General features: G+C 52.0%; 9 protein-coding genes across 9 annotated transcripts; 7 read left to right on the forward strand and 2 right to left on the reverse strand.

The window, feature by feature from the left end:
- Positions 1–996: 996 nt before the first annotated feature.
- On the forward strand, positions 997–4,712 carry BO87DRAFT_85527 (armadillo repeat protein). Its single transcript, XM_025629626.1, has 3 exons — positions 997–1,635; positions 1,714–3,419; positions 3,471–4,712. The coding sequence occupies exons 1-3, from the start codon at positions 1,335–1,337 to the stop codon at positions 4,461–4,463; spliced, it is 3,000 nt and encodes a 999-aa protein (XP_025478739.1). The 5' UTR covers positions 997–1,334; the 3' UTR covers positions 4,464–4,712.
- Positions 4,713–4,961: 249 nt separating this feature from the next.
- BO87DRAFT_310783 (putative fructosamine-3-kinase) lies at positions 4,962–6,058 on the forward strand (the record flags this gene model as incomplete). The annotated part of the gene is made up of 2 exons (XM_025619517.1): positions 4,962–5,902; positions 5,962–6,058. The coding sequence occupies 2 exons, from the start codon at positions 4,962–4,964 to the stop codon at positions 6,056–6,058; spliced, it is 1,038 nt and encodes a 345-aa protein (XP_025478740.1).
- A 301-nt stretch (positions 6,059–6,359) lies between these two features.
- BO87DRAFT_377429 (uncharacterized protein) lies at positions 6,360–7,416 on the forward strand. The gene is made up of 3 exons (XM_025623549.1): positions 6,360–6,479; positions 6,526–6,530; positions 6,602–7,416. Exons 1-3 carry the CDS (start codon positions 6,367–6,369, stop codon positions 7,315–7,317), a joined length of 834 nt encoding a protein of 277 aa, XP_025478741.1. The 5' UTR covers positions 6,360–6,366; the 3' UTR covers positions 7,318–7,416.
- Positions 7,417–7,866: 450 nt separating this feature from the next.
- BO87DRAFT_438802 (putative cyclin) lies at positions 7,867–9,366 on the forward strand (the record flags this gene model as incomplete). Its single annotated transcript, XM_025627901.1, has 5 exons — positions 7,867–8,201; positions 8,258–8,339; positions 8,399–8,527; positions 8,581–8,908; positions 8,966–9,366. 5 exons carry the CDS (start codon positions 7,867–7,869, stop codon positions 9,349–9,351), a joined length of 1,260 nt encoding a protein of 419 aa, XP_025478742.1. The 3' UTR covers positions 9,352–9,366.
- A 1,172-nt stretch (positions 9,367–10,538) lies between these two features.
- On the reverse strand, positions 10,539–12,386 carry cds1 (phosphatidate cytidylyltransferase). The gene is made up of 4 exons (XM_025629627.1): positions 12,107–12,386; positions 11,652–12,024; positions 10,798–11,591; positions 10,539–10,733 (listed from the first exon to the last, which is right to left on the reverse strand). Exons 1-4 carry the CDS (start codon positions 12,263–12,265, stop codon positions 10,698–10,700), a joined length of 1,362 nt encoding a protein of 453 aa, XP_025478743.1. The 5' UTR covers positions 12,266–12,386; the 3' UTR covers positions 10,539–10,697.
- Positions 12,387–12,712: 326 nt separating this feature from the next.
- On the forward strand, positions 12,713–15,475 carry BO87DRAFT_336627 (putative DNA repair protein Rad26). Its single transcript, XM_025620530.1, has 2 exons — positions 12,713–13,469; positions 13,524–15,475. The coding sequence occupies exons 1-2, from the start codon at positions 12,954–12,956 to the stop codon at positions 15,339–15,341; spliced, it is 2,334 nt and encodes a 777-aa protein (XP_025478744.1). The 5' UTR covers positions 12,713–12,953; the 3' UTR covers positions 15,342–15,475.
- Positions 15,476–15,548: 73 nt separating this feature from the next.
- BO87DRAFT_438808 (uncharacterized protein) lies at positions 15,549–15,943 on the reverse strand (the record flags this gene model as incomplete). Its single annotated transcript, XM_025627902.1, has 2 exons — positions 15,549–15,568; positions 15,640–15,943. The coding sequence occupies 2 exons, from the start codon at positions 15,941–15,943 to the stop codon at positions 15,549–15,551; spliced, it is 324 nt and encodes a 107-aa protein (XP_025478745.1).
- A 1,311-nt stretch (positions 15,944–17,254) lies between these two features.
- On the forward strand, positions 17,255–19,124 carry BO87DRAFT_336628 (mitochondrial 37S ribosomal protein uS4m). The gene is made up of 3 exons (XM_025620531.1): positions 17,255–17,346; positions 17,420–17,893; positions 17,970–19,124. Exons 1-3 carry the CDS (start codon positions 17,311–17,313, stop codon positions 18,840–18,842), a joined length of 1,383 nt encoding a protein of 460 aa, XP_025478746.1. The 5' UTR covers positions 17,255–17,310; the 3' UTR covers positions 18,843–19,124.
- A 426-nt stretch (positions 19,125–19,550) lies between these two features.
- On the forward strand, positions 19,551–21,272 carry BO87DRAFT_459875 (uncharacterized protein; the record flags this gene model as incomplete). The annotated part of the gene is made up of 1 exon (XM_025628981.1): positions 19,551–21,272. One exon carries the CDS (start codon positions 19,551–19,553, stop codon positions 21,270–21,272), a length of 1,722 nt encoding a protein of 573 aa, XP_025478747.1.
- Positions 21,273–21,649: the final 377 nt, after the last annotated feature.

A 21,649-nucleotide genomic window follows, 5' to 3' on the forward strand; every position in this document is an offset into this window, starting at 1 on the left:
CTACTTTGTACTTCGGACTCGCTCTTTTGCTGGTTCGTATTAGGAGATAGATACTCAATTGGGTACAGTGCAGCCATGAATTGGGAAGGCGGAGTCTTTTTGACACTCCCCAAAAGATCTTACATGACATACTATATAGAGCACTGCGTAGAGCTACTCAGAAGTGCCTGCTCTGTATTTTACAACAGTGTGTGTGTATACTACTACTAGTAGTCCCGTATAGATAGTAACTTGGCGTCAGGTGATGGTGACACAGACCTATCAATCTATCGATTCCAGGGGAGCAAACGAGGCGAGGAGCTGCATCCCTTTTGGTCTATAGGCCAAGAAGCTTCTCTCCTGTCCTTCCGGGTTTCAGGGAGACCCTTTCTTCTACATCCATCTCCCGGTCACTTGTTAAGATCATGCGATACTGCGTACCAATCTACCCCCATCGCCCGCACTTCGGTTCACTACTAGTAACAACCACTCCAACTCCTCTCCAACTCCCCGAGAAACCCCCAAACAGCAGCTTCTACTTAGTGACACCATTGCTTCCCTTCTTCCCCATTATTGAAAGCCATAGTTCATCATGCATGTCTCCTTACGGTTCATAATTGATTGCATCCCTTGTTCGGCAGTCGGGGCACGACCTCAATACCATGGGATACATGGGTTACTACAGTAGTAGTACTACCTCTTGAGACTCGAGACTGCAGCCAATACTGATAGGGCTGAATCACATGATGGCCCTGCTGTGTCCGGCGATAGATGACTCAGCACTGTCAGCTTACTACGCAACCGCAACCATCAGGTGACATCACCTGACGGCTCCGGCCGAAAGCGGTAAGAGGCAATGGCTCCCCCGGGCAGCAGGACCAAAGTATCACCACTAAGTCAACGTCCAGAAGCTCCCCCCAATCTCCCCCAGTCCAGCTCAAACCCCAGATCCCTTGTTCGCGGATCTCGTTTCTATCTATTATCTCTCTGCTTCATTCCGTACATAGCCTGTACTGTTTGTTATTACTCTGTCATATTTGCTAGACCTTCTCGGAATCTCATTTCCTTTTCTTGTGGTACTAATCCGGTACTTTCACCACTCATTCCAGTTGCAACGCCATTACAATTCACAATTGCTTAACCATCGCCTCCGGCCAGCTGGCGATACGCACGCAACCTTCCCTCTGGTCAAACACATCCTCGAATCTTTTACCCTCCCTATCCCCCCATACATTGTTCAGTTTATTCTCTCTTTTATTCCATACCGACAATTTCCACGCGATCAGCTTGACCCTCTAAATTCTCCGACGTAATCCATTCAAGATCCCTCCCGCGGGAGGCGGCGATTGCGCACTATGACTCGCGCCTCGGCCCCTCCACTCCTACTACAACTACAGAATGCAGAAACGTTGTCTGCCCAGGCAGCTGCCCTACGAAGTCTGAAGAACGAGACAATTGGTCATGACCAGCGCAAAGAGTCCTGGGTTCGATGGGGGATTCTTCCCGTGTTAGCCAATATCCTGGCCGCCCGGCAGTCTCCCGGAAAAGGCACAGCTTCCGCGGAGCTCAATGGGGGATCCAAGCTCCGCTATCCTACATCGGAGGAAGATGAAGCTTGCCTTCAAGCAGTCATTATTTTGGGGAGTTTAGCACAAGGTATATAAATTCACGCTCTGGTCAATCGGGTACTTTACACGTACTCTTATCTCGGCACGGGAACTGATGATCGAGCAGGCGGTGCGGCCTTCCTTTCCCCCATTTTTGCCAGCGGTGTTCTCCCGGCCCTTCTGTCCATCCTCTCTGCGCCGGGGTGTCCCTCATTCTTTGTTCTGCCGATTCTCCGAACCCTCAATAACGTGGCCGATCGACTGCCGCTCCAGAGTCAACAGCTATCGTCCAAGGACACCCGCTTGGCCGATCTGCTCTTCTCCAACGATCACATTGGCTGCTTAGCCCGTATCCTCGGCCAGGAGCATGAAAGCCATCACGATCAAGCGGCCATTGAACTTACTGCATCTCTGGTTGGTAAATTATGCACGGAGGAAATTCATAAGGCCATCCTGGCGGAGTGCGGGGTTTTAGACGCCTTGGCCGTGAAGGTGGCTTCTTTCATCGTTGCCCAGGGCTTCGTGCTCCCCGGTGCGGAAGCACATGTGCAGGATACAGGTGCTCTCGGTTCTCTGCCAGCCCCTGCACCAGCAGGAGCTAAACTGGCACCGATTCTTCGCGCCGTCACGGTCATAATCGAGCATTCCAAGTGGCGCGCAGAGCACTTTCTCTCATCCCCCGGTATACTTACTGTGTTTCCCAGGCAGCTCCCCGAGTTTGCTCCGACAGACATCAAGAAGGGACCATGGGGCTCAACTTACTTTTCTGGTTCCGCCGTTCCCCGCCATGCAGGCGCAAGTCCCTTGGAGCACCTTTTGCCATCGGTTCCCTTGTCGCAGAGCAAGTCACCGGCGAACACTCCCAACTTTCCGCCTTTAGGCCATCAGGGTACCACGCACCACCGACACAGCCAATCGTATTCTACGCCGATGTCCGCTTACGATCCTCCAACCTCTGAAGACGAGGAAAATCCCATCATTCCGTGGCTCCTGTATATTGTCCGTGCGGAAGGTGGTATGGTTCGGTTGATGGCGGCTCGTCTTGTGACCGTCCTTTTTCGCTTGGGCCTAACTAAGAAGCGCCGGGTCTCTATGCTGTGCTACCTGCTGATACCGATCTTGATTCGGATGCTTGATAAGGACTACGAAATGAACGGCGACGATGGAGTACAATACGGAGGCTTGATCCCTTCGACTGAACGTCTTCGTGAAGAGGCCCCGTTTGTGCTGGCTACCCTAGTCATCGATGATTTCGAGCTGCAAAGGCATGCAGTCGATGGCAATGCCATCAAACGACTCTCTCAACTGCTCAAAGAAACATACAATCCAGTCCAGGATGTCACTCGTCCCATGTGGCATGCCGATGCTGAAGAAAGTATCGATAGTCCCCCCGACACATTGCCCGCAGAGTGCCGCCTGGGTTCCCTGGGCTTTTCTCCTGTTCACTGCCATATCATGCGATACCGGGAGAATATTCTCAAGGCTCTAGCAGCTCTAGTCCCTTTCAAGGACGAGTATCGCAAGGCTGTCTGTGAGAACGGCGTGGTACCGTACATTATCGACTCACTGAAGCCGTGTTCGGACGACCAATCGGCGGACCCGTCAGGTCCTAAGAATACCGCTTCGCATGGCAACCCGACTTCAACCCTGTTAGCTGCTTGCGGTGCCGCGCGGATGCTGACGCGCTCTGTCAGTGTTCTGAGGACGAGTATGATCGATGCCGGGGTGGCGACGCCTCTCTTTGTCTTGATCAAGCACCCCAATATTGAGGTGCAAATCGCTGCGACACAGGTGATATGTAACCTAGCCTTGGATTTCAGTCCAATGAAAGAGGTTAGTTCTGTCATCCTTCTGCCACATAAGAGAATGCACTAACAGGTCTAGGCCATTATTACCGCCGACGTTCTCCCCACCCTTTGTGAGCATGCACACTCTCCGAACACCAAGCTTCGCATTGAGTCGCTCTGGGCGTTGAAGCATGTAGCATATAATTCCACCAACGACGTTAAGGTGAGAATTATTGATGGGTTGAGCCCCGCCTATATCCGGCAGATTATCACCCAAGATCCGACCAACGCATTGGCCAAACGAGGGATGGATGAGGAGATGGACAACGGTTCCAACGTGGGGATGGGTCGAGCCAACTCAGCAGGGGAGCAGGTGGACCTGCTCAACCCGGTTGATAACGCCGCTGGGCAAGATGAGGACATGAAGATGGCAGACACAATGCCCCCGTCCAAGATGAGCCTGGATATGTTCCTTCCGGATGCCACGAGACGGCGCAAGTTGGCATTGCACGGTAATCTCGACCAGACAACCCAGGCCCGGCAGGATGATATTGCAGTACAAGAACAGACCTTCGACCTGTTGCGCAATATCATCTGCGGGCCAGGCGCAGCCGAAATGATTGATCATTTGTTCAAGGTGATAGGACAGGACTTGATTTTGGATGCGTTGGCGGATAAGCTCCGGCCCCGGTCGATCCAACTTTCCCACCGGGGGGAGTCGTCAGCGCACCGGCCTCTGAGTGTTCCTACAGAAATCCTGGTGTCAGTTACCTTTGTCATGATCCATCTCGCTGCGGGCCTTCCGTGGCACCGCCAGCTTTTGGTATCACATCGGGACTTGCTACGCTACTTAATGGGGTATTTCAATCATACCCATCGTGAAGTCCGCACCAATTGTGTGTGGGTGGTGATTAACCTGACATACAAGGATGATGCGAGTGAGGAGGAAGGGTGTCGAGAACGGGCGTTCCGGCTACGAGCGATGGGAGTCATGGATCGGCTGTCCAGTCTTGGGGATGATCCCGATCTGGACGTGCGGGAACGGACACGGACAGCCCAGGATCTGGTCAATCACTTGACGCACACATAGTGAAGAAAAAAGGATTATTCATGTTAGGCTAGCCATGCATTCGGGTGCCTGGATTCTGCGGACTATTTGGACTGGATAAGTGGAAACCCAGACAATCTGGGAGGCGTTCGAGGGGTCGTTGTGTACAAAGCGTTGGTTTACTCACGTAGACGGTGCTTGACCTGCACCAGGAGACTCATCCATTCCTACTGTGTGAATTCTGCTCGTGGCGCTTTGGGCCCTCTTCTTTCCTATGACATTTTATCCTCCCATCATCCACAGTGAAAATGAGCAATCCTCAACCTCAGGCATCCACAACGGGTTATCTTATCGATAAGATAAGGTCCGAGCGACGTCATCGGAAGGCCTGCCGCTGAAATCGTTTCCGGCCAATCTTCGCTGCTGTTTGTTTTCGTCCTGGTTTCCCCTTCTTTTCCGTGGTCCCCCTCTTTGTTCTCCTCTCTGTTCCTGACTTTGACCCTTGTTCCATCTTCAGTCGCGTGTGTGTTGATTGAGACGATGGCCCCCGTGCCTGCCACGCTGCTGCGTGCCCTCTCCATCCCTGAACCCGCCAAAGCCAGCCTGTCCACCGCCGGTCTGGGGTCGGGCTTCACAAACACTGGTGCAATACGAGCCACAGTTCCCCGCTCCGATGGCTCAGGGGAGGAAGAACGTCGCTACTTTGTCAAGGCCTCCCCGAATGGCGAGGCTGCAGAGGAGATGTTCCGTGGGGAGTACGAATCACTCAATGCGATCGCGACGTCCGTGCCCGGTTTCTGTCCCCGAGCACTCGCCTGGGGCCCGCTGGAGGAAAGCGCTGGGACAAGCTTTTTCCTAGCGACTGAGTTTTTGGAACTAGGAGGAGGTGGCCGTCGAGGTCGAGGAGATACATTAGCCCAGCGATTAGGCAAATTACATTCGACGCCAGCACCCCCCGACCCTGCAACGGGACGACGTCGATTCGGATTCCCTGTTCCGACCTTCTGCGGGGACACCAAGCAGCCCAACCGCTTCTGCGACTCGTGGGCGGACTTCTATGCCAATGAACGGCTGCTCACCATCCTCGAGTCATCGGAAACCCGGAATGGTCGTGATGCTGGCTTGCGGGATCTGGTGGAGCGGACGGCGCGGACAGTGGTCCCTGCGTTGCTGCGGGACGGACACTTAGGCTACGACAGGGACGGGAATGGACAGGGCATTATACCTGTCGTTGTCCATGGGGATTTGTGGAGTGGAAATGCAGATCGCGGTCATATTGTGGGTAGCGGTCGTAAGGATGACGAGGAGGTGGGCGATGTGGTCTACGATCCGTCGGCATGCTACGCACACAGCGAGTATGAATTGGGGATAATGAGAATGTTTGGCGGGTTTGGATCGGCTTTCTTCACAGCTTATCACAAGATTGTGCCGAAAACCGAGCCAGTGGAGGAATATGAGGACCGTGTGCGATTGTACGAGCTGTGAGTTGTCCTCCTGGCTTTCTATCTAGATCCGCGAGAAAGAAGCTAACCAAACACAGATACCATCATCTGAACCACCATGCGATCTTTGGAGCCGGATACCGATCGGGCGCTGTATCTATTATGCAGAAGTTGCTGAGGAAATATGGGGATTAATGTTTGACCCGGATGGAGTAGCTGCTAGTGAGCTCGTTTCTAGAATGCCTTGAGATGCCATCTACGTTGATTGTTCTCTACTCGTTAATGGCGACATTCATGCTGGTATCACAATTGAGCTATTCTCTACTCTTATCTTTAGTAGATTACCATTATCACTACTTCACTGTAAGCATATCTGACCCTTACCGCATGCGGGGTTGTGATGCCATCAATTAATAAGCCCATGACACCATCCCTTGAGTAGAAATAAACAGCCCCTGCCGCCCACCGGATCATCCCATCGTCAATTCCACATCCATTTCACAATGCCCGTCCCCGACGCAGACGTTCACCCCGAAGCTACCGGTGCAGCTAAAGCACTAGTCGACCGACACCAAGCCGAGCAGCCGTTGAAGCTGTATGCCGGCTGGTTCTGTCCGTAAGTCCCCCCACCAAAGTACACCATTTCGGGACTTTACTAATGCCTTCGCAGCTTCGGTATACCTCTCAACCCTCATACCTTCTCACTATCGCATTCGTAATCAACTAATCAATTTTCAGTCCAACGTGTTTGGCTTGTTCTCGAAGAAAAACAAATTCCCTACCAGTACATCGAGATAAACCCCTACCACAAAGAACCCTCCTTCCTCGCCCTCAACCCACGAGGCCTCGTCCCCACCATCTCCGTGCCCGACCCCTCAACCAACACCTCCAAACCTCTCTACGAATCCACCGTCATCCTCGAATACCTCGAAGAAGCGTACCCCAATCACCGGCCCCTGCTCCCCTCGGACCCCTACCAGCGCGCACGGTCCCGTATTTGGATTGACTACGTCACCTCGCGCATCATCCCCACCCTGCACCGCTTTCTCCAGTACCAGCCCTCGACGCGCGGAATCGAGGGTCTGAACCAAGCCCGTCAGGAGTTCCTCTCCACTTTGAAGGAATGGGCTAAGGAGATCGACTCCACGGGCCCGTATTTCTGGGGCTCCGAGGTGTCGCTCCCGGATTTGGTGCTCGCGCCGTGGGCTTTCCGGCTGTGGGCGTTTGATGAGTTCAAGGGCGGATTAGGGATTCCGAAGCCTGGGGAGGGAGGGCAGGATGAAGAGGTTTGGGGAAAGTGGAGGAAGTGGTTGGAGGCTGTGGAGGGACGGAGGAGTTCGAAGGAGACGACGAGTGAGGCGGTCCATTATCTGCCCATCTATAAAAGGTATGCGGATGATAAGGCGCAGAGTTGGTTGGCGAGGGCGACGAGAGAGGGGAAGGGGGTTCCATGATTGATGATCAATGATTCCATGAGTTGATAAGATGATATATCCATACTATCACGTTGTGCTTTGGAACTAAGTATAGTCTCAACGACCTATATACAAACTATATAGTCTGGTACTAATCATTTGAGCTTCTAGAGGGAAATGACTAGAGGTTCCAGGTACTCAGTTGGTCCAGCCTACATCTCACAAGTAAATCAATTAGTTCTATCAAATCTTCTTCAGACATGGGAACCAGATTAACCCGCGCTAGCCATACAATACAATATTAGGTTAAAGTAGATAGGATAGGTATTGATAGTAAGCAGCGATACTTCAATACTATTTCTTAGCGAACAGAAAAGCTAAGTGGGTCGCTAAGCTAGAATCTTCAGATTGTAACCATGACTAGTAATTAGTCCCCACTACTGATGTCTGCTAGAATGAGAGCAGTTTGTTTGAATTACAATAATGTCGAGATGTTCACTGTTATGCAACTACACCGGTTAGTCATCATACCATACCAAATATCGTAATTTATGTATTGTAATTCTTCTTTGAAAATGCGCCCGTCACATGACCAGCCGGCCAATGGCCGTCGTCGGCTCCATCAGCATCAAGAAGCATCCCATCAATTCCATCCCAACCAGAGTTTCCCTGTCCAGCCATCGCTCATATATCAATAACCCCAGCATGGCTCCCGACAAAAAGGATGAAGCATCCTCCCCGGATGCTGCCATTCCTGACCCGCCGCCCATCCACCCATCCTTCATCCAGGTAGCCAAGCCGTACATCTTCGAGCAGACCATTCAGCGATGTATTGCCGCGATGGGAGTCAATCCGCTGCGCGAAGAATCCCTTCGCTTGCAAGGCGTGACCTGGATCGATAACGTCCGCCGTGTGCTCTACCTGTAGGTGCCCATGCGCCGGATTCTCTACTGCTCAAAATAGCTAACCAGGTAGTTAGCCCGATCCGCACTTTCAACACGGCTGTGGTGTACTACCACAAGTTCCGACTCGTTCATCCTGACAACGAGTATAATTATATGGTACTTCCCACTTCGTGCCCCCTATTGTATCACTGAACGTATTTTTGACTTTGATTTAGGACGCCGCTGCAGCTGCGCTCTTCACTGCTTGCAAAATCGAGGACACGTTGAAGCGGTCCCGGGAGATTGTTTGCGCTGCGTATAATCTCAAGCTGCCGCCGCAGGAGCACATGGCCCCTGATAATCCGGTATGCTGGTACTTCTGAACTCTCTCCCAGGAGGTGCATGCTAATAAAGGCAGGTCTTCGAAGCACACGCCAGAGGCATCATCGGCCTGGAGAGACTAATGCTGGAGGCATCCGGCTTCGACTTCCGGACCCGTCATCCGCAAAAGACGCTCATCAAGCTCGCCCGACAGTACGGGCTGACGTCGCAATCGGAGGTCTCGAACCTGGCGTATCGCATCTCGCAGGACCTTTATCGCACGTACGCGCCCATCAAGCAAACGACCTCCACCATGGCCTTCACCTGTTTGGAACTGGCGGGGCGGTTACTTGACCAGCGCATCGAGGCCGTAGAGCAAGGCGTTGACTATGCGAATTGGAAGACGAGTCGCGAGGAAGTAATGGGTATGACCGAGCCCGCGTTCCCTGCACTGAAATTATCAAGGCTAACCAAATCGAAAGAAACCCTCTTCGACCTCCTAGAACTGTACACCCACAACCGCGGACACACCACCGTCGGTCCCCATTTCCCAGCGGATCGCTTCCTCACCGTCCGTATTCCACTGAACAATGAAGCCGAGTCCCAGAAACTACCCCGGTACACGAACTGGGTTCCGGAACCTCGCGAAAGCAAGGCCACGAACGGCGACAAAGCCGCGAAGGACACTACCGCTAAACTGCACCCTCTCACTCCTGTTGCTGCTAATGGCGACCGTCCCAGGGCGACTGAGAAGGGCCGCGACGGCGCCGTGCGCTTCATGCTGGATCCGGAGTGTGCTGATGCCGAGAAATCCCACGTAGCGGCGTACTTTAAAGTCGAGATGGAAGAGTACGAGGTTGAGGAGTGAATTGTTTCAGAAACACACTCTCTCAATCTCTCATATATCAGATGATGAATATTGGGTTGCGTTCCAGCTGTAAGGAACGTACATCGCTCTGCATGTGTTACTAACGTAATGCATCCTGCATAGAGGCCCGTCTCGTCTGAGCAGGCAGGGTGAATCACCGAGCATGGTCATTACCCAACGGATCTCACCCAGACGAGCGAGCACATCCGCGCTTTGCTCAATCATTGATCGAGTGATGGATGGCCCTCGGACAGATATCTTCTAGCGACAAGGTCTGAACCAGAGTCCTAGTGAGCGAGCCCACTGGTGGGTACTCGTGCGCCGTGTGCCGAATTATTGAGTACGGGAGACACCCAGACAGGCCATACAAGTTCCTGGTTGATCCTTGGGGTTCATTGAAATTGATGACGGAGGGTCACGAGAAGGATGGAACCAGTCCATGAGAATATGACTGCACCTATATAGAAGTGCCTTAATAAATTATCGCATAGATTAACTGTGACAAAGTGAGCAATGTATATTACTATCTCTCTATACGGTCAAACTTCTATTATTATACATTGTACATTAGTATTATAAGTGTTATGTAGTGCAAGTGCAGTCTGAGTAGCTAAGACGTGCATTTTGTAACTATCTATGCCGGACGGGATAGGGGGTAGAAGTTGAGATTATAACTTGATATAGCATGACGGAAACACAGTACAAGTTGGATTGTCGTTTACACAATTTCCTGCGTTATTGTCCTGTTTCTTACATTATTACATTCCTCATTGCTTGTTACAGAACAAGAGCATAGCAAGAGAAGAATACAGTCTTCAGAAAAGAACTCCAATGAAGAGGGAGAGAGATGGAGGACAGGAATAAAAAATGATAAGATGACTATAACTACCATAGTATGTGTCATGTCAAAGTCATGTTGCAGGGTTCAGTATTTCGTATCCGCGCTTCCCTGCTGCATTCCAACCCTCACCCTCCATTTGTTTTCACCTATGCCTGATTCCTGCTTCCCCCCTTTATCGCCCTTTTGAAAAAACAGGTATACACCAATGAACAACAACCCCCAATGCAAGAGCAAGGAATAGTAAATATAAGTAGCGAAAGCGTGACAAATACATGCATGCATGCAGGGTGCTGCACATTTCCAAAAGAAAGAGCTTCCCGGTGCTGTCCTCGCGAGTGAGAAAGCCCCCCCGGGAGGCTAGAAGACGTGATTAGAAAGGTGTATAGATGGGACATAGCTCATTTTTTACCCTCAACAGCAACTATAGAGAGAGAAAGAGAAGGACAGGATTTTCGTTACGGAGATCCGTCGGATCAAGGGTGGGTCGAGTCATCATGCTTCCGCTCTAACGGCGGAGCTCGGTGTTGATACAGTCCAGGATCTGTAGATAGGTAAAGTGAATTAGTCATGATATAAAACGTACACTGGGTATAAGGCTGACTTACTGTTTCAGAGACAGTACCCTGGTTGTACAGGTACTTGCTCAAGCCCCGGACGACCTCGAGCTGCTCCTCGACCGTCAGACCGTTGATGGCAGCTTCAATTACATCTCCGACGCTCGCCTTGAACACCGCGATGAAGCTGTGGTAGTACATGTACGAGAAGAAGCCCATGATGAATTGGCAGTCCATGCGGTCAGTGATGCCACCGTGGCCCGGGATCGACTCGCCAAAGTCCTTGATCTTGAAAGTACGCTTGAGACCGGAAGCGAAGAAGCCGCCAAAGGGAGCAATGAGGGAAGCAAAGGTGGCGAAAATCAGAATGTGGAACTGGATGGGCTCGATATGGAAGGTCTTGTGTATGCCGGTCCACTCCGGGACGTGGTAGGGCTGAGGCACGAAGGCCGGGTTGGGCGAGCATTGAAGACCCGTCAAGACGTTGGCACCCAGATCATTGACGGGGCAGATGAAGTACTTGTAGCGCATCAGGATGTTGGTCATGAAGTAGCCGAAGATGATGGTGCAAATCCACGCGCCAAGGAAGCCTTCGACTGTCTTCTTGGGGGACAGCTGGATAAGCTGGGTGCGACCAAAGGTGATACCGCAGACGTAGGCAAAAATATCGTTCGTGATGACGAGAGAGGCGGGAAGGAAGAACCAGATCATGCCCTCCAAGATGTTGTTCATGACAAAGTGGGCCTGAACGACGATCAGGTAGAGCGCCATATGCGTCCACGCGAACTGGGTGAACTGGAACCGGTACTGTCCTTTCTGCAGGGACGCGACGAAGAAGACGAAGCCTAGGAGTACCTGTCAGCAAGACAACAGGCGAGAATGTACGCGGGAAGTAATAAACTGACCCATAACATAAAGAGTGAAGCTAATGAAGCGGTGGTGAGTAGCTAGAGGCAGCAACACCCGGTCCACCAGCAGCACATGCTTGAAGTAATAGATGACGCTCTCTCCGTATAAGAAGTACATGGTTGTAGCCAGGAAGTACCAATTCAGCGACTTGGTGAAGCGCAGGTTTTTCTCCTTACTGGGCACGTTGGCAATGGCGATAACCTCCTTGAACGAGATGATCTGGACCGCGGTAACGATGCCGATGATGTAAATGTGGCCGGAAAACATGGCCACGAAGAAGCCGAAAATCATCACAAAGGTCCATATCGTACGTGTAATAAAGGTCTGTTTCTTCTTTTCGTAATCGGACAACTGGGGTTTCTCGGATTTCTGGTCGTCATGTCAGCTTTTGTCTAACAGGTTTTGAACAGCTTCACGGGGGGTTCCGGGAAGCTCGCAGTAGCTCTCTCACCTCCTCGGGAATAGTGGCAGGCGCGGTGACGCTGCCATCTTTGGCCGGGCTACCGGGGTCGGAGAGGACATCGCTGGCATCCGAGATGCTCAAGCGGCGACCTTCAGAGGAGTTGGACATCCGACGTGGGAACCTGACGTTCCGACGCGATTTGGACATGACGAAAAGTTATGTACAGGGGAGCAGGGGAGAGCGACGGAGCACGGCGGCTTCTCGAGTCGTATGGCTGCGGGGAGAGTAATCAAGCTCGGAATTTGACCGACCAGGCGAAACGCGCGAGCGCAGGAGACAATCGAGTTTGGTTAGGAAAAAAAGGGAGACGAGACGAAGCAGGCGAAGGAGCAATGATCGTCGTCTAGCGAAAATTCATATGAAATAATAGCGACCGGGGGAACAGCGGGATGGAGCACGAGCGGTGGGCAACTAAAGTAAGTAGTAGATCAGATCCCCAGGAGGAGAAAAGAGTTGAGGGTCTTGGGAGACTATGCGAACTGCTGTGGATCCGGGTCAATTCAGGATGTCACCAAGGGAGAAATTCGACGGTGGGAAAGGTGCGGGTTGGTCGGAGGGAGAAGGAGAGAGAGAAGTTGTTGAAGAGGGAAGAGAATGAGATCCCGTGAGGCAGCAACTGGCAAGCAACAAACCAACTTTGAGAGTTCCATCTGGATTTCTCTCTCTTCCCCAACACGACGTCAACTTTTCCGCATCCCGCATTTCTTTCCTTCCTTCACTTTCATTTACTCAACATTCATCCTCTCCCCCCCCCAAATAACTCAACCAACTAGCGCTCTCTTTTTTTCAATTAAGCTCCACTCTCCCCGTTCATGGCGATCGTCCAATCCAGGGCATGGAAGATAACGACGATGATTTCTTCTCCGATGATGGCTTCGACGACATCCCTCCCGGTACCTTGTTCCAATTGGAGCAGAACGCTTATCGCGCAACTCAGGCCCCAAAACCTGCCCAACAACAACAACCACAATACTCGGTCTCTGACGTAAAGAGATCGTCGCGACCCTTTTCGGACCAGAACCGTGGGGCATTCTCTGATAATGCATTCGTCTCCAACGCTTCCTTACAACCTCCTCCTGCCTTGCACACCGGCTTGAGCAACGAATATGATGTGTGGGATATAGGGGAGCTGGACGCCGAGGTTTTGGACAATGGGGTCCCAATTCAGTCAAATGCTGCACTGGATCAGCCGGCAACTTTTGCTACAGCTCAGCATCAGCCAAATGCTGCTGCTGCGACGGCCGTGGCAGAGGATGACTATGGCGATCTACTGGACCCCATGGAGGTCGAAGAAGATGGCGCCTCTCATTTTCAGGACCTACACAGAGCCTATGCTGAGCTTAGCGAAAAGGTATTCATGCAAAACCACCATCCTTGAGTTTATGTGACCTAATCATCTCGATAGCTAGCTTTAGAGAGCGCGCGACAAAAACAAATGGCCGAGGAGCTGGCTGCAGCCAAATCAATGGCTGCAACGAAAGCCGGCGAGATCTCCATCATCCGGGCCAACCAGGCCAAACTCATCGCCGATTATGACCGCCAACTGACAGCTCTGCGAAAGGCAATGGCGGACGAGATAGCGAAACATGAGGAGGAGGTTGCGGCGGCTCGTGCGGAGGGCAAGATGTTCGCCACGGAAAACGCCTTTTTAAGGCAAGACCTAGCAGAGGAGGCCATGCGCGCCAATCAGCTCAAGGCAAAAGGTCGAGCAGAGGAAAAGGCGCCACCGGTGACTCCAAAGAAGTCGAAGGTGCTACCATTCCGCGACGGCTTCGACGATGATGAAATTCTCGCCGTTTCTCCCAGCAAGTCAGCACGTTCCAGGCGAACCACTCCACTCGTACCGGGAAAAAGGAAAAGAAAGCACAGCCAGGATACCACGACGCCCTTGCAGTTAAGTCCGCAAGTGGAGCCAGTGGCAGCTGATTTGGCCGAAGATCTGTCGGACGACGCAATGCTAGATGCTGTGCCGGATAAAGCTCAAATAGGCGCGGTACCTAACATTGTGGACCCCAGTATAATAAAACGCCTCATGAATCACAGAACACACCCGGATGAGAAGCCTGATATCGAGGTCATGGCTGGATTGACATTCCCGTCCGAGCCACAGCGCATGCTTTCCACCATCCTTTTGGAGGAGACTGAGAAGCTGAACCTTGGGAACTACATGGTAGAGTACGCACGGGCGATCATAACGTTGTGGTCTCGTGCGTTGACAGAAAAGTTCTTTCAACCTATCCCGATGTTCGTTTCCATCATGCACTACCTCATATTGGAAGATCTTCAAGCATTTGATCGTGACTTGTACGCGCACCTAGTGCCGGTTCTGCAAGTATCCGCCGAAGTCAACGCAATTCCCCGGTTCAAGGCCTCGCCCGTCTCCCGACAAAACCTAGGCCAGGCGCGGAAGACTCCCTTATCCGAACTGGAACCGCTGGTCGATTCGACCAATGTTCTTGGCCTGCTATATGACATGGCATGCACTCGGATGCACGTAGGACAGGATGTGATTGAGCTGTGGCGACATGTGCGCTACGACTTTGTGCTGACAATGCTGAACTGCTCGCAGCGCATTGACGACATAACGCTGATGCTAAGCTTACTTTCGGCCAGCATCCGCGCTGATTCATTCGGTCCCGTCCAAGATACCGAGCAGTTTCAGCTCACCATTGAGAACTACATCGTTGATCGCGTCGCGAACCTGCTAAGCGAGCCACCGCTGCTCGACGAGGGACAGGAGCCGTACAGTCCAGATGAGGTCTGCGGCATGCGGCAAGAAGCATTAGCCTTCCTTACCAGCGTCGCTTTCAATCCCCGCATACCGGACAGCACGCATGGCAGCATGGTCATCGCATCCCATCCCACCGCACTGGCGCGATTAATCCGGGTTATGCATGATGAGCTGGAAGCTCTTTATACACAACCACCGGAGAAGGACCTCCACGCGGCCCTGGTCAACGGGCTCATGTGTCTCGTCTATAGCGTAATACAGCGCCATCGCGAGCAGGCAGATCTGCAGCCCAAGCTGTCCCGCGTTCCTGGCGGGAAGCAAAAGTTCCTGGTGGTCATGACACGATTAGCGTTCAGCGAAGGCCTAGTGCTAGAAGCAGGGATTGACGACGATACGGTTGAAATGGCCCATGAAATCCTCGATGATGCCGTAACGCCGCAGGAAGCTGAGGCGCTAGAGGAGGCATTTCCGAATGCCAAGAGGGAGGATTAAGCTGCTGCTTGTAGCTGAGGCAGGTTTGATCTGCTGATCTGAAGAGTGTTCACCGGTAATCTATGGTGCTTGGATGTGGAAGGGTGGATGTCTGAATGATTATACAACGATACCAACGATACCAGAGTAATGATATACGATAGAATATGATAATGCAAATGTCCAGTCTGTTGAATAAGTGCCAGCTACCAATGTATTCATAGGCATCTAAACATCCAACCCAGTATCTTGATTATAAATCCAGTTAAGGTGGGTTTGTACTTGTGATCTAATTCCCGCGCAATGGCGAGAAACTCACCCGGCAACAAGTCGACCGCGAACGGGGGGGGAGTAGCCATGTGTTGCGAAACATTGCTATTGATGACTCTGGAAAGTATTCGCGGAGGTCGAAGACGCCGATGTTGGCGTACCGAGATGTAAGATGTAGGGGTTTCGGGGTCTGCGTGCTTCATGAGGACCTTGATGTAGGCGGCATGGATGGCTGATGTGATGGAGAAGCCCTTTTGCTTGCAGGCTTGGACAAGGGCCGCTGTGGTCTCTGGGTTGAATGGATGCTCTCTCTGCCCCATTGCCCCATTGGTTAGAGTGAGTAGTATTCTCATCGTTCATGGATTAGAGAGAGAGTTCTCACGCACTTGCGGCGTAGTCTATTCATTTCACCCCGCTCCTAAGCAGGTTGTTGTGTAAACTCTGTTGCTCCATGCCGTCTTTCTTTGTTGGCTATCTGCTAGTATGGAATATGGTGTTACTAGGTCTTATACTAATAATATATTTCACAGCGCACTCTCAGCTAAGCCAGTGGTGTCATTATTCAATGTAATGCTACTACTAGTAGCATTACATACTTCCGCCTTTGCTGGTTTGCTGGCGCGGTGGATGCCGGCACTATATATAAAGACCGAGGAGTTGAAGGGTACTATATCCGTGAGATGATCAACAAGGATGAATTGGTCTCCAGATACAGGAGGCGAAGAACACAGAAGAGAGGCTGAGAATAGGTCACGATGAGATACTGTAGTAGAGCGTGTTTGCTACTATCCACCGTGTGTTGTAGTCGCAGCCTGAGTGTTTGAAGATTTAAGACTGAGTAGCCCGCCGGATTGACTACTCATCTGAGCTCTCTAATTCACGAGAAACATACAACGAGTCAAGTAGAAACAGTATCTATCATTTCCAAGGTTCAATGGGAAAGAGTGGATCGAGCACTGCTTACCCCGGATTATTACAGGAAGGGTAGTTAGTCTAAAAAGGCAGTGATGGCGAACAATAATGACTAACTCCCACCAGACAGGACAGACGCGCCGTACATAGCGGTAGGCTGTAGCGAGTGTATGGACAACTACTAAGCCTTGCGACAAGCTGAGCTTCTCACGACAATCCAGAGACAATACGAACACCTGTCTGACGCGAATGCCTACCTAGTCTACAACATATTTAATTAGCTACAAAAGTGACTACAATTGTTCTCTTCCCCATACCCCCGCACAAGGCGAAGAAATGATGAAAAGAATTGAGATTCCACAAAGTGGAGGAGTGCCAAAGAATACGCCTGTCAATGACCCGAAGGCCGTTGAACGGATTGTTCCGCCGCGCTGTGCAATGCAGGGACCAATCCGTGGTGGACCGCCTTCTTGATCGCAGCCACCCAAACAAGGTAAGTATGAAGAAAAGAAAGAAAAAAAGATTCTGAAAGTTGGCCGGGCGAGCGAAGATTATATACCCGTCGGTGGAGGCGGTGAAGGAACGCTAAGGGTAAGCGAGGTTGGTTCCACCAATCAGAGACATAGGTTATCAAAGGTACCTGATGCCTCAGACAGATGGCATCAAACAGTTCAGCTACACGTGATTGATATCACGTGCACCTGCGAAGTTTTGGGCGGCCGGGAAAGCATGGGAAAAGAGGCCGACGGGCAGCGAGACAGACAAGAAGACATCTGCTAGCAGGCCATACCCTGCCCATCTCGCCATCATGAGGAACAGGGCGACCCAGCATCTGAGCAAGCCGGTATGAAAATATTCCTTGTTCTGTCCCCTTGCTCATCTGGCCGCAATTGCTAATTCTTGTATGCTTTGCTTAGAAAGTCCGGCAATCATGGAGCAAATGGAACCTATATAACATGAAGCGGTTCTCCATCAAGAACCCCATGTTCCGAACTCATTTCCAGCAAAAATGGGATGCCAAGTCGATGGCCCGTGGATATCATGGTGAACAGGTCTCCGAAAAGCACTGGGTGCGCATGTTTTCTCCCCGCATTCGCAGCGTGATGCCCATGGATCCCGCCAAACTGGCCAAAGACGATGGTTCTGCCTTGTCCGCCGGTCGTGGTATGGGTGTTGAGCCGCGGCCTGATCCAGCCGCGTACTCTAAAGTGTCGAGGCTCGAGAGAGTCGAGACCGATCAACTGGACAGACCTTTTCCCTATACACAGGCGACTTTTGCTCCCCTAGAGCGCCGGCTGGATGTGGCCGTCTTCCGGGCTATGTTCGCCAGCAGTACAAGGCAGGCGCGGCAATTTGTCATTCATGGAGCCGTCACGGTCAATGGAAAGAAGGTGAGTGGACCTGGGACGCTGCATGGTCCTTCCCATTTAGGCGCTGCCATTGATGCTGATCGATTACGTTTGACAGATGAGATACCCCGGTTACCTGCTCAACCCTGGTGATCTGTTCCAGGTCGAGACCGACCGTGTCATGTTTGCCACCGGTGCTCCGAAGAACAAGTACGACCGGCGCGCGGCCCGTGTTGCTGAGAAGGAAGCGGAGAAGGCGACGGAAAAGAAGGCCGAGGAAGCCGAGGAAGAGGGTGAGGCCAAAGAGGAGGATAAGCAGGAGGATAAGCAAGAGGTCCAGTCCCCGCGCCAGACCTTGCAGGCTCTGCTGTCTCAGGCCAAGAACATCATGGCCGACAGCAAGTCGGTGCTTCCGGCCAAGCGGAAGCAGGAGCTGCGTGGATTCCAGAAGGCCGTCCGTCGCGTGCTGTCTCGTTCTGATTCAAACGTTCTCGCCGACAACCTGGAGGCTCAGTTTTCCGAGCTGACTCTGCTGCTCAAGGCCAAGAAGGTAGAGAAGAAGGAAAGACAAGATACCACAGCTGCCAACTCCGAGAAGTCCACCGACACCAAGGCCGCTGCTGAGGCAGACAGCGAGACTCAGCCCGGCGATAAGCTGTCCGAGGCATTCCGCCAGGCTGCTGAGAATCCCGAACAGGAGGTGGACACGTCCGAGCTGACCGATGAGGAGTTCCAGATTCTCCGTCGTGCCCTTGTCCAGATGCGTGATAACCCGATCGACCATTCGAAGCCGTACGCTACGCCCTGGCGGCCGCGGGACTTCATGAGCGCTTTTGCCACGATCCCTCGCTACTTGGAGGTGCACCCTAAGGCTTGTGCGGCCGTTTACCTGCGCCACCCCGTGGTTCGTCCGGGCTTGTCGGAGGTGCCGTCGCCCTTCAGTCCTGCGACTGGAGCGCTGGCATACCACTGGTACCTGAGACGGCGGTAGACGCATGAGAAATGCTTGTACTAATTAGTTGCCCCCATCTGTTTTTGTTCTTTGGGTTTATTTTCGCTGTTCTGCGGGCATGTTCCACAGTCTTATTGTATTACTGGGTCGCTGGTTTGATTGTTTCTTAGATCTTTCTCTCTGCATTGTCGGTGTGCTCACCGTGTATCTTTATATCTATCTGTCTGGTCCTCTGTTGATAGGAGAGGGTCAATATCATGTTGCAGCGGTGTTGGAGCAGGATGATCACAAATGTAAATCACCAATGAAATATATCCTCACTTCTTACTATTATTCTCATTCTTCTACATTCAAATTATCCTATACAGTCTAATTATCTTAACACAGTCTCCGTATGATCTCTACGTCCACTATTTTGACGCGATACCGCATGTATTGTATACCTGCCAAAAAGGGAAGTGACCATGGTGGTCGGCTTACCGTCAGCTGAAAAATACACGCCGGGCCCCGATCGGCGGGGGGCTTTTCGCCTGTCAACCCTCGAAATTGCAAATCCGACCGAGCAATTTTCATTTCGATTTCGACTTCGACCTTCGACTTTCCTTTTTCTCTTTCTTTCCTCTTCAATCTCCAGCACGCCGGCAGTGCGTCCACTGCTGCTGCTTCATCCCCATCGTCCTTTTTTGCTATTTCTTGTCCTTTTAATCATACCCCGCCAGTCGCACAAACAGTCCAGTATCACAGACCATGTCAATGTATCCCTGGCATGGCTCCACGACCAATGCCGCCGCCGCCTCTTCTGGACCTCGCATCGACTCCCCCTCCTCCACTACTCAATCCTCCCTACAAGTGCCTGGGTTACGATGGCTCCCGTCTATGATATCGCGCGCAACACCTCTTCCCACCTTGTCGTCTTCCAATCTTCGTATAGCCCAGCAACAACAGCAACAGCAGCAACAGCAGCAACAACAGCACCCACCGCCGCAGCCTTCTCAAACACCACCGCAGCCGCAGCCGCAAACTGCCCTCTCCCATCCTCATACCCATTCTCATCCACACAATCACCAACCAGCACGCCCGCAAACGCGCCAACCTGGACCAGCTATTATCGATTCGCGATCACAACAACCACTGACTGAGACCCTTGAAAGCGAAGCAAGTGACAATACGGATCCCGGTGCGCGCGACCCCACCCACGCCGACGCTCTCGCAGATCCCGATTACGGCACATCTCCCGATAATCTAGCTCAGGGAACGAATATTTCCCGACAGTCCGCACATAGACCTACGACTACCGCCGGGGTTATGCCTAACGGCACCGCGGCTAATCGAGCCGCACTCCATGCAGCAGCAGCCAGTGTCGTTAGACCCTATCCAATGGAAGACCATGACGACGATCCCGATGGCGCGCCAAACGGCGATCGGTCGCGCAAGCATGGAAAACGATTGACCACCCTTGAAGAAGTCTCGTTGTTCAACATCTGCAACCGGCATGCGAGCGAATTCGGACAGCGCAGTAATCTCTGTAAATGGTGGATGACTGTTACAGAAGAGTTCACCCAGGACCAGGGACACCCATACTCGTGGCATTCGGTGCGCCGTAAAGTGGAGTTGGTTACAAAACAGCGTATGAAGTTCCTCGACGAGCAGCGCGACAAGGGTGTGGACGCGAGCGAAGACCTATCGAATCCCCGGTGGCGGGCAGCAGTGGACGCATGGATTCCTACATGGCGGAGGTGGGAGGACGCAGAGGCACGGCGGATCGAGAAGCGCGATTCGCGCAAACCGAGGAAGAGGAAAGACCGGCCATGGGATACATGGACTATGAGTCCCAGTGACGAGTGGAAGGGCACAGCAAGCCCGCTTCCTACTGTCAGCCAGCACCAACCTGGACCTGTGACTCCTGTTTCGCAGAGCACAGTGCGACTACCCCCAGGGTTCGATAGTATGTTTTCGAATCAAGGACTACAGACCCCATCTCCGGCGATTAGTGTGCCGGATGGGCTTGCGACACAACAGCGGGAAACGCCTTCCACCACTCCAGCAGCGGCAACAGCAACAAACAATCCGCCATCAGGGACGGATAATTCTATGATGAGCGCTATGCTGGAGACACTGGGAAAACTGAATCGTCACCTCGACTCGGTCAATACCCAACCTACGTCATCTGCGCCCAAGAAACCGACGTCACCCTCCAGATCCCGTGCTCGCGAACAGCGCCAGGACGCTCAACCAGCGGAACTCAACACGGCTACACATGATCCCCCTCCTGCGTCCGTCGCACAAAGCGGACTCACGCACCTGTCATCCGACTTCATCAACAAACTTAAAGATGAACTCCGACAGGAAATGCGCGCTGAAGTGCGTGCCGAGCTAGAAAAAGATCGAGCCACACTTGAAGAGAAACTGGACTCGGTGCAGCGGACGCAGGAAATGATCCTTGAGATGTTGAGACAGGAGCCTGCTTGACAAATCGCTTTTTCTTCCTTCCTCATTTTCATTTTCTCATTTTCTCATATTCACTATCTCCTCTTGCTTTCTGTTTAAATATTCGTGCGTCCTCTTTTTTTTTTTACCAGATGATACCCATGGACGAGTATGTCGACTATCTTATATTCTATCTCTTATTATTAGCTTTCTTTTCTTTTCCTATACTCTTTGAATGCTGCAGTGCGGATATGTGACTTGACTAAGTGACTGACTGCTGGCAACATCCTTTCTCTTCTCATTTCATATTTCCATTCTTTCCATTTTCATATATTCACTATGACCTTTCGGGGAAACAATACATATATACAACCTACCTATACTTTCACTACATTCAAGTTCCATACTTGTAGGACGTA

The sequence above is a fragment of the Aspergillus neoniger genome (genome assembly GCF_003184625.1).
Source record: "Aspergillus neoniger CBS 115656 unplaced genomic scaffold BO87scaffold_20, whole genome shotgun sequence".
NCBI classification, from domain to species: Eukaryota; Fungi; Ascomycota; class Eurotiomycetes; order Eurotiales; family Aspergillaceae; genus Aspergillus; species Aspergillus neoniger.

What these genes read in the sequence shown, in the direction of transcription:
- BO87DRAFT_336628 (XM_025620531.1), top strand. Translation starts at nt 17,311, where the DNA reads ATGAGGAACAGGGCGACCCAGCATCTGAGCAAGCCG. An exon ending in CCCAGCATCTGAGCAAGCCG is followed by an intron (nt 17,347 to 17,419) that starts GTATGAAAATAT and finishes TGCTTTGCTTAG; the next exon opens with AAAGTCCGGCAATCATGGAG. An exon ending in TCACGGTCAATGGAAAGAAG is followed by an intron (nt 17,894 to 17,969) that starts GTGAGTGGACCT and finishes TACGTTTGACAG; the next exon opens with ATGAGATACCCCGGTTACCT.
- BO87DRAFT_85527 (XM_025629626.1), top strand. Translation starts at nt 1,335, where the DNA reads ATGACTCGCGCCTCGGCCCCTCCACTCCTACTACAACTACAGAATGCA. An exon ending in TTTGGGGAGTTTAGCACAAG is followed by an intron (nt 1,636 to 1,713) that starts GTATATAAATTC and finishes ATGATCGAGCAG; the next exon opens with GCGGTGCGGCCTTCCTTTCC. An exon ending in ATTTCAGTCCAATGAAAGAG is followed by an intron (nt 3,420 to 3,470) that starts GTTAGTTCTGTC and finishes TAACAGGTCTAG; the next exon opens with GCCATTATTACCGCCGACGT.
- BO87DRAFT_377429 (XM_025623549.1), top strand. Translation starts at nt 6,367, where the DNA reads ATGCCCGTCCCCGACGCAGACGTTCACCCCGAAGCTACCGGTGCAGCT.
- cds1 (XM_025629627.1), bottom strand. Translation starts at nt 12,265, where the DNA reads ATGTCCAAATCGCGTCGGAACGTCAGGTTCCCACGTCGGATGTCCAAC. An exon ending in CTGCCACTATTCCCGAGGAG is followed by an intron (nt 12,025 to 12,106) that starts GTGAGAGAGCTA and finishes CATGACGACCAG; the next exon opens with AAATCCGAGAAACCCCAGTT. An exon ending in AGGGTACTGTCTCTGAAACA is followed by an intron (nt 10,734 to 10,797) that starts GTAAGTCAGCCT and finishes ACCTATCTACAG; the next exon opens with ATCCTGGACTGTATCAACAC.
- BO87DRAFT_336627 (XM_025620530.1), top strand. Translation starts at nt 12,954, where the DNA reads ATGGAAGATAACGACGATGATTTCTTCTCCGATGATGGCTTCGACGAC. An exon ending in ATGCTGAGCTTAGCGAAAAG is followed by an intron (nt 13,470 to 13,523) that starts GTATTCATGCAA and finishes TCATCTCGATAG; the next exon opens with CTAGCTTTAGAGAGCGCGCG.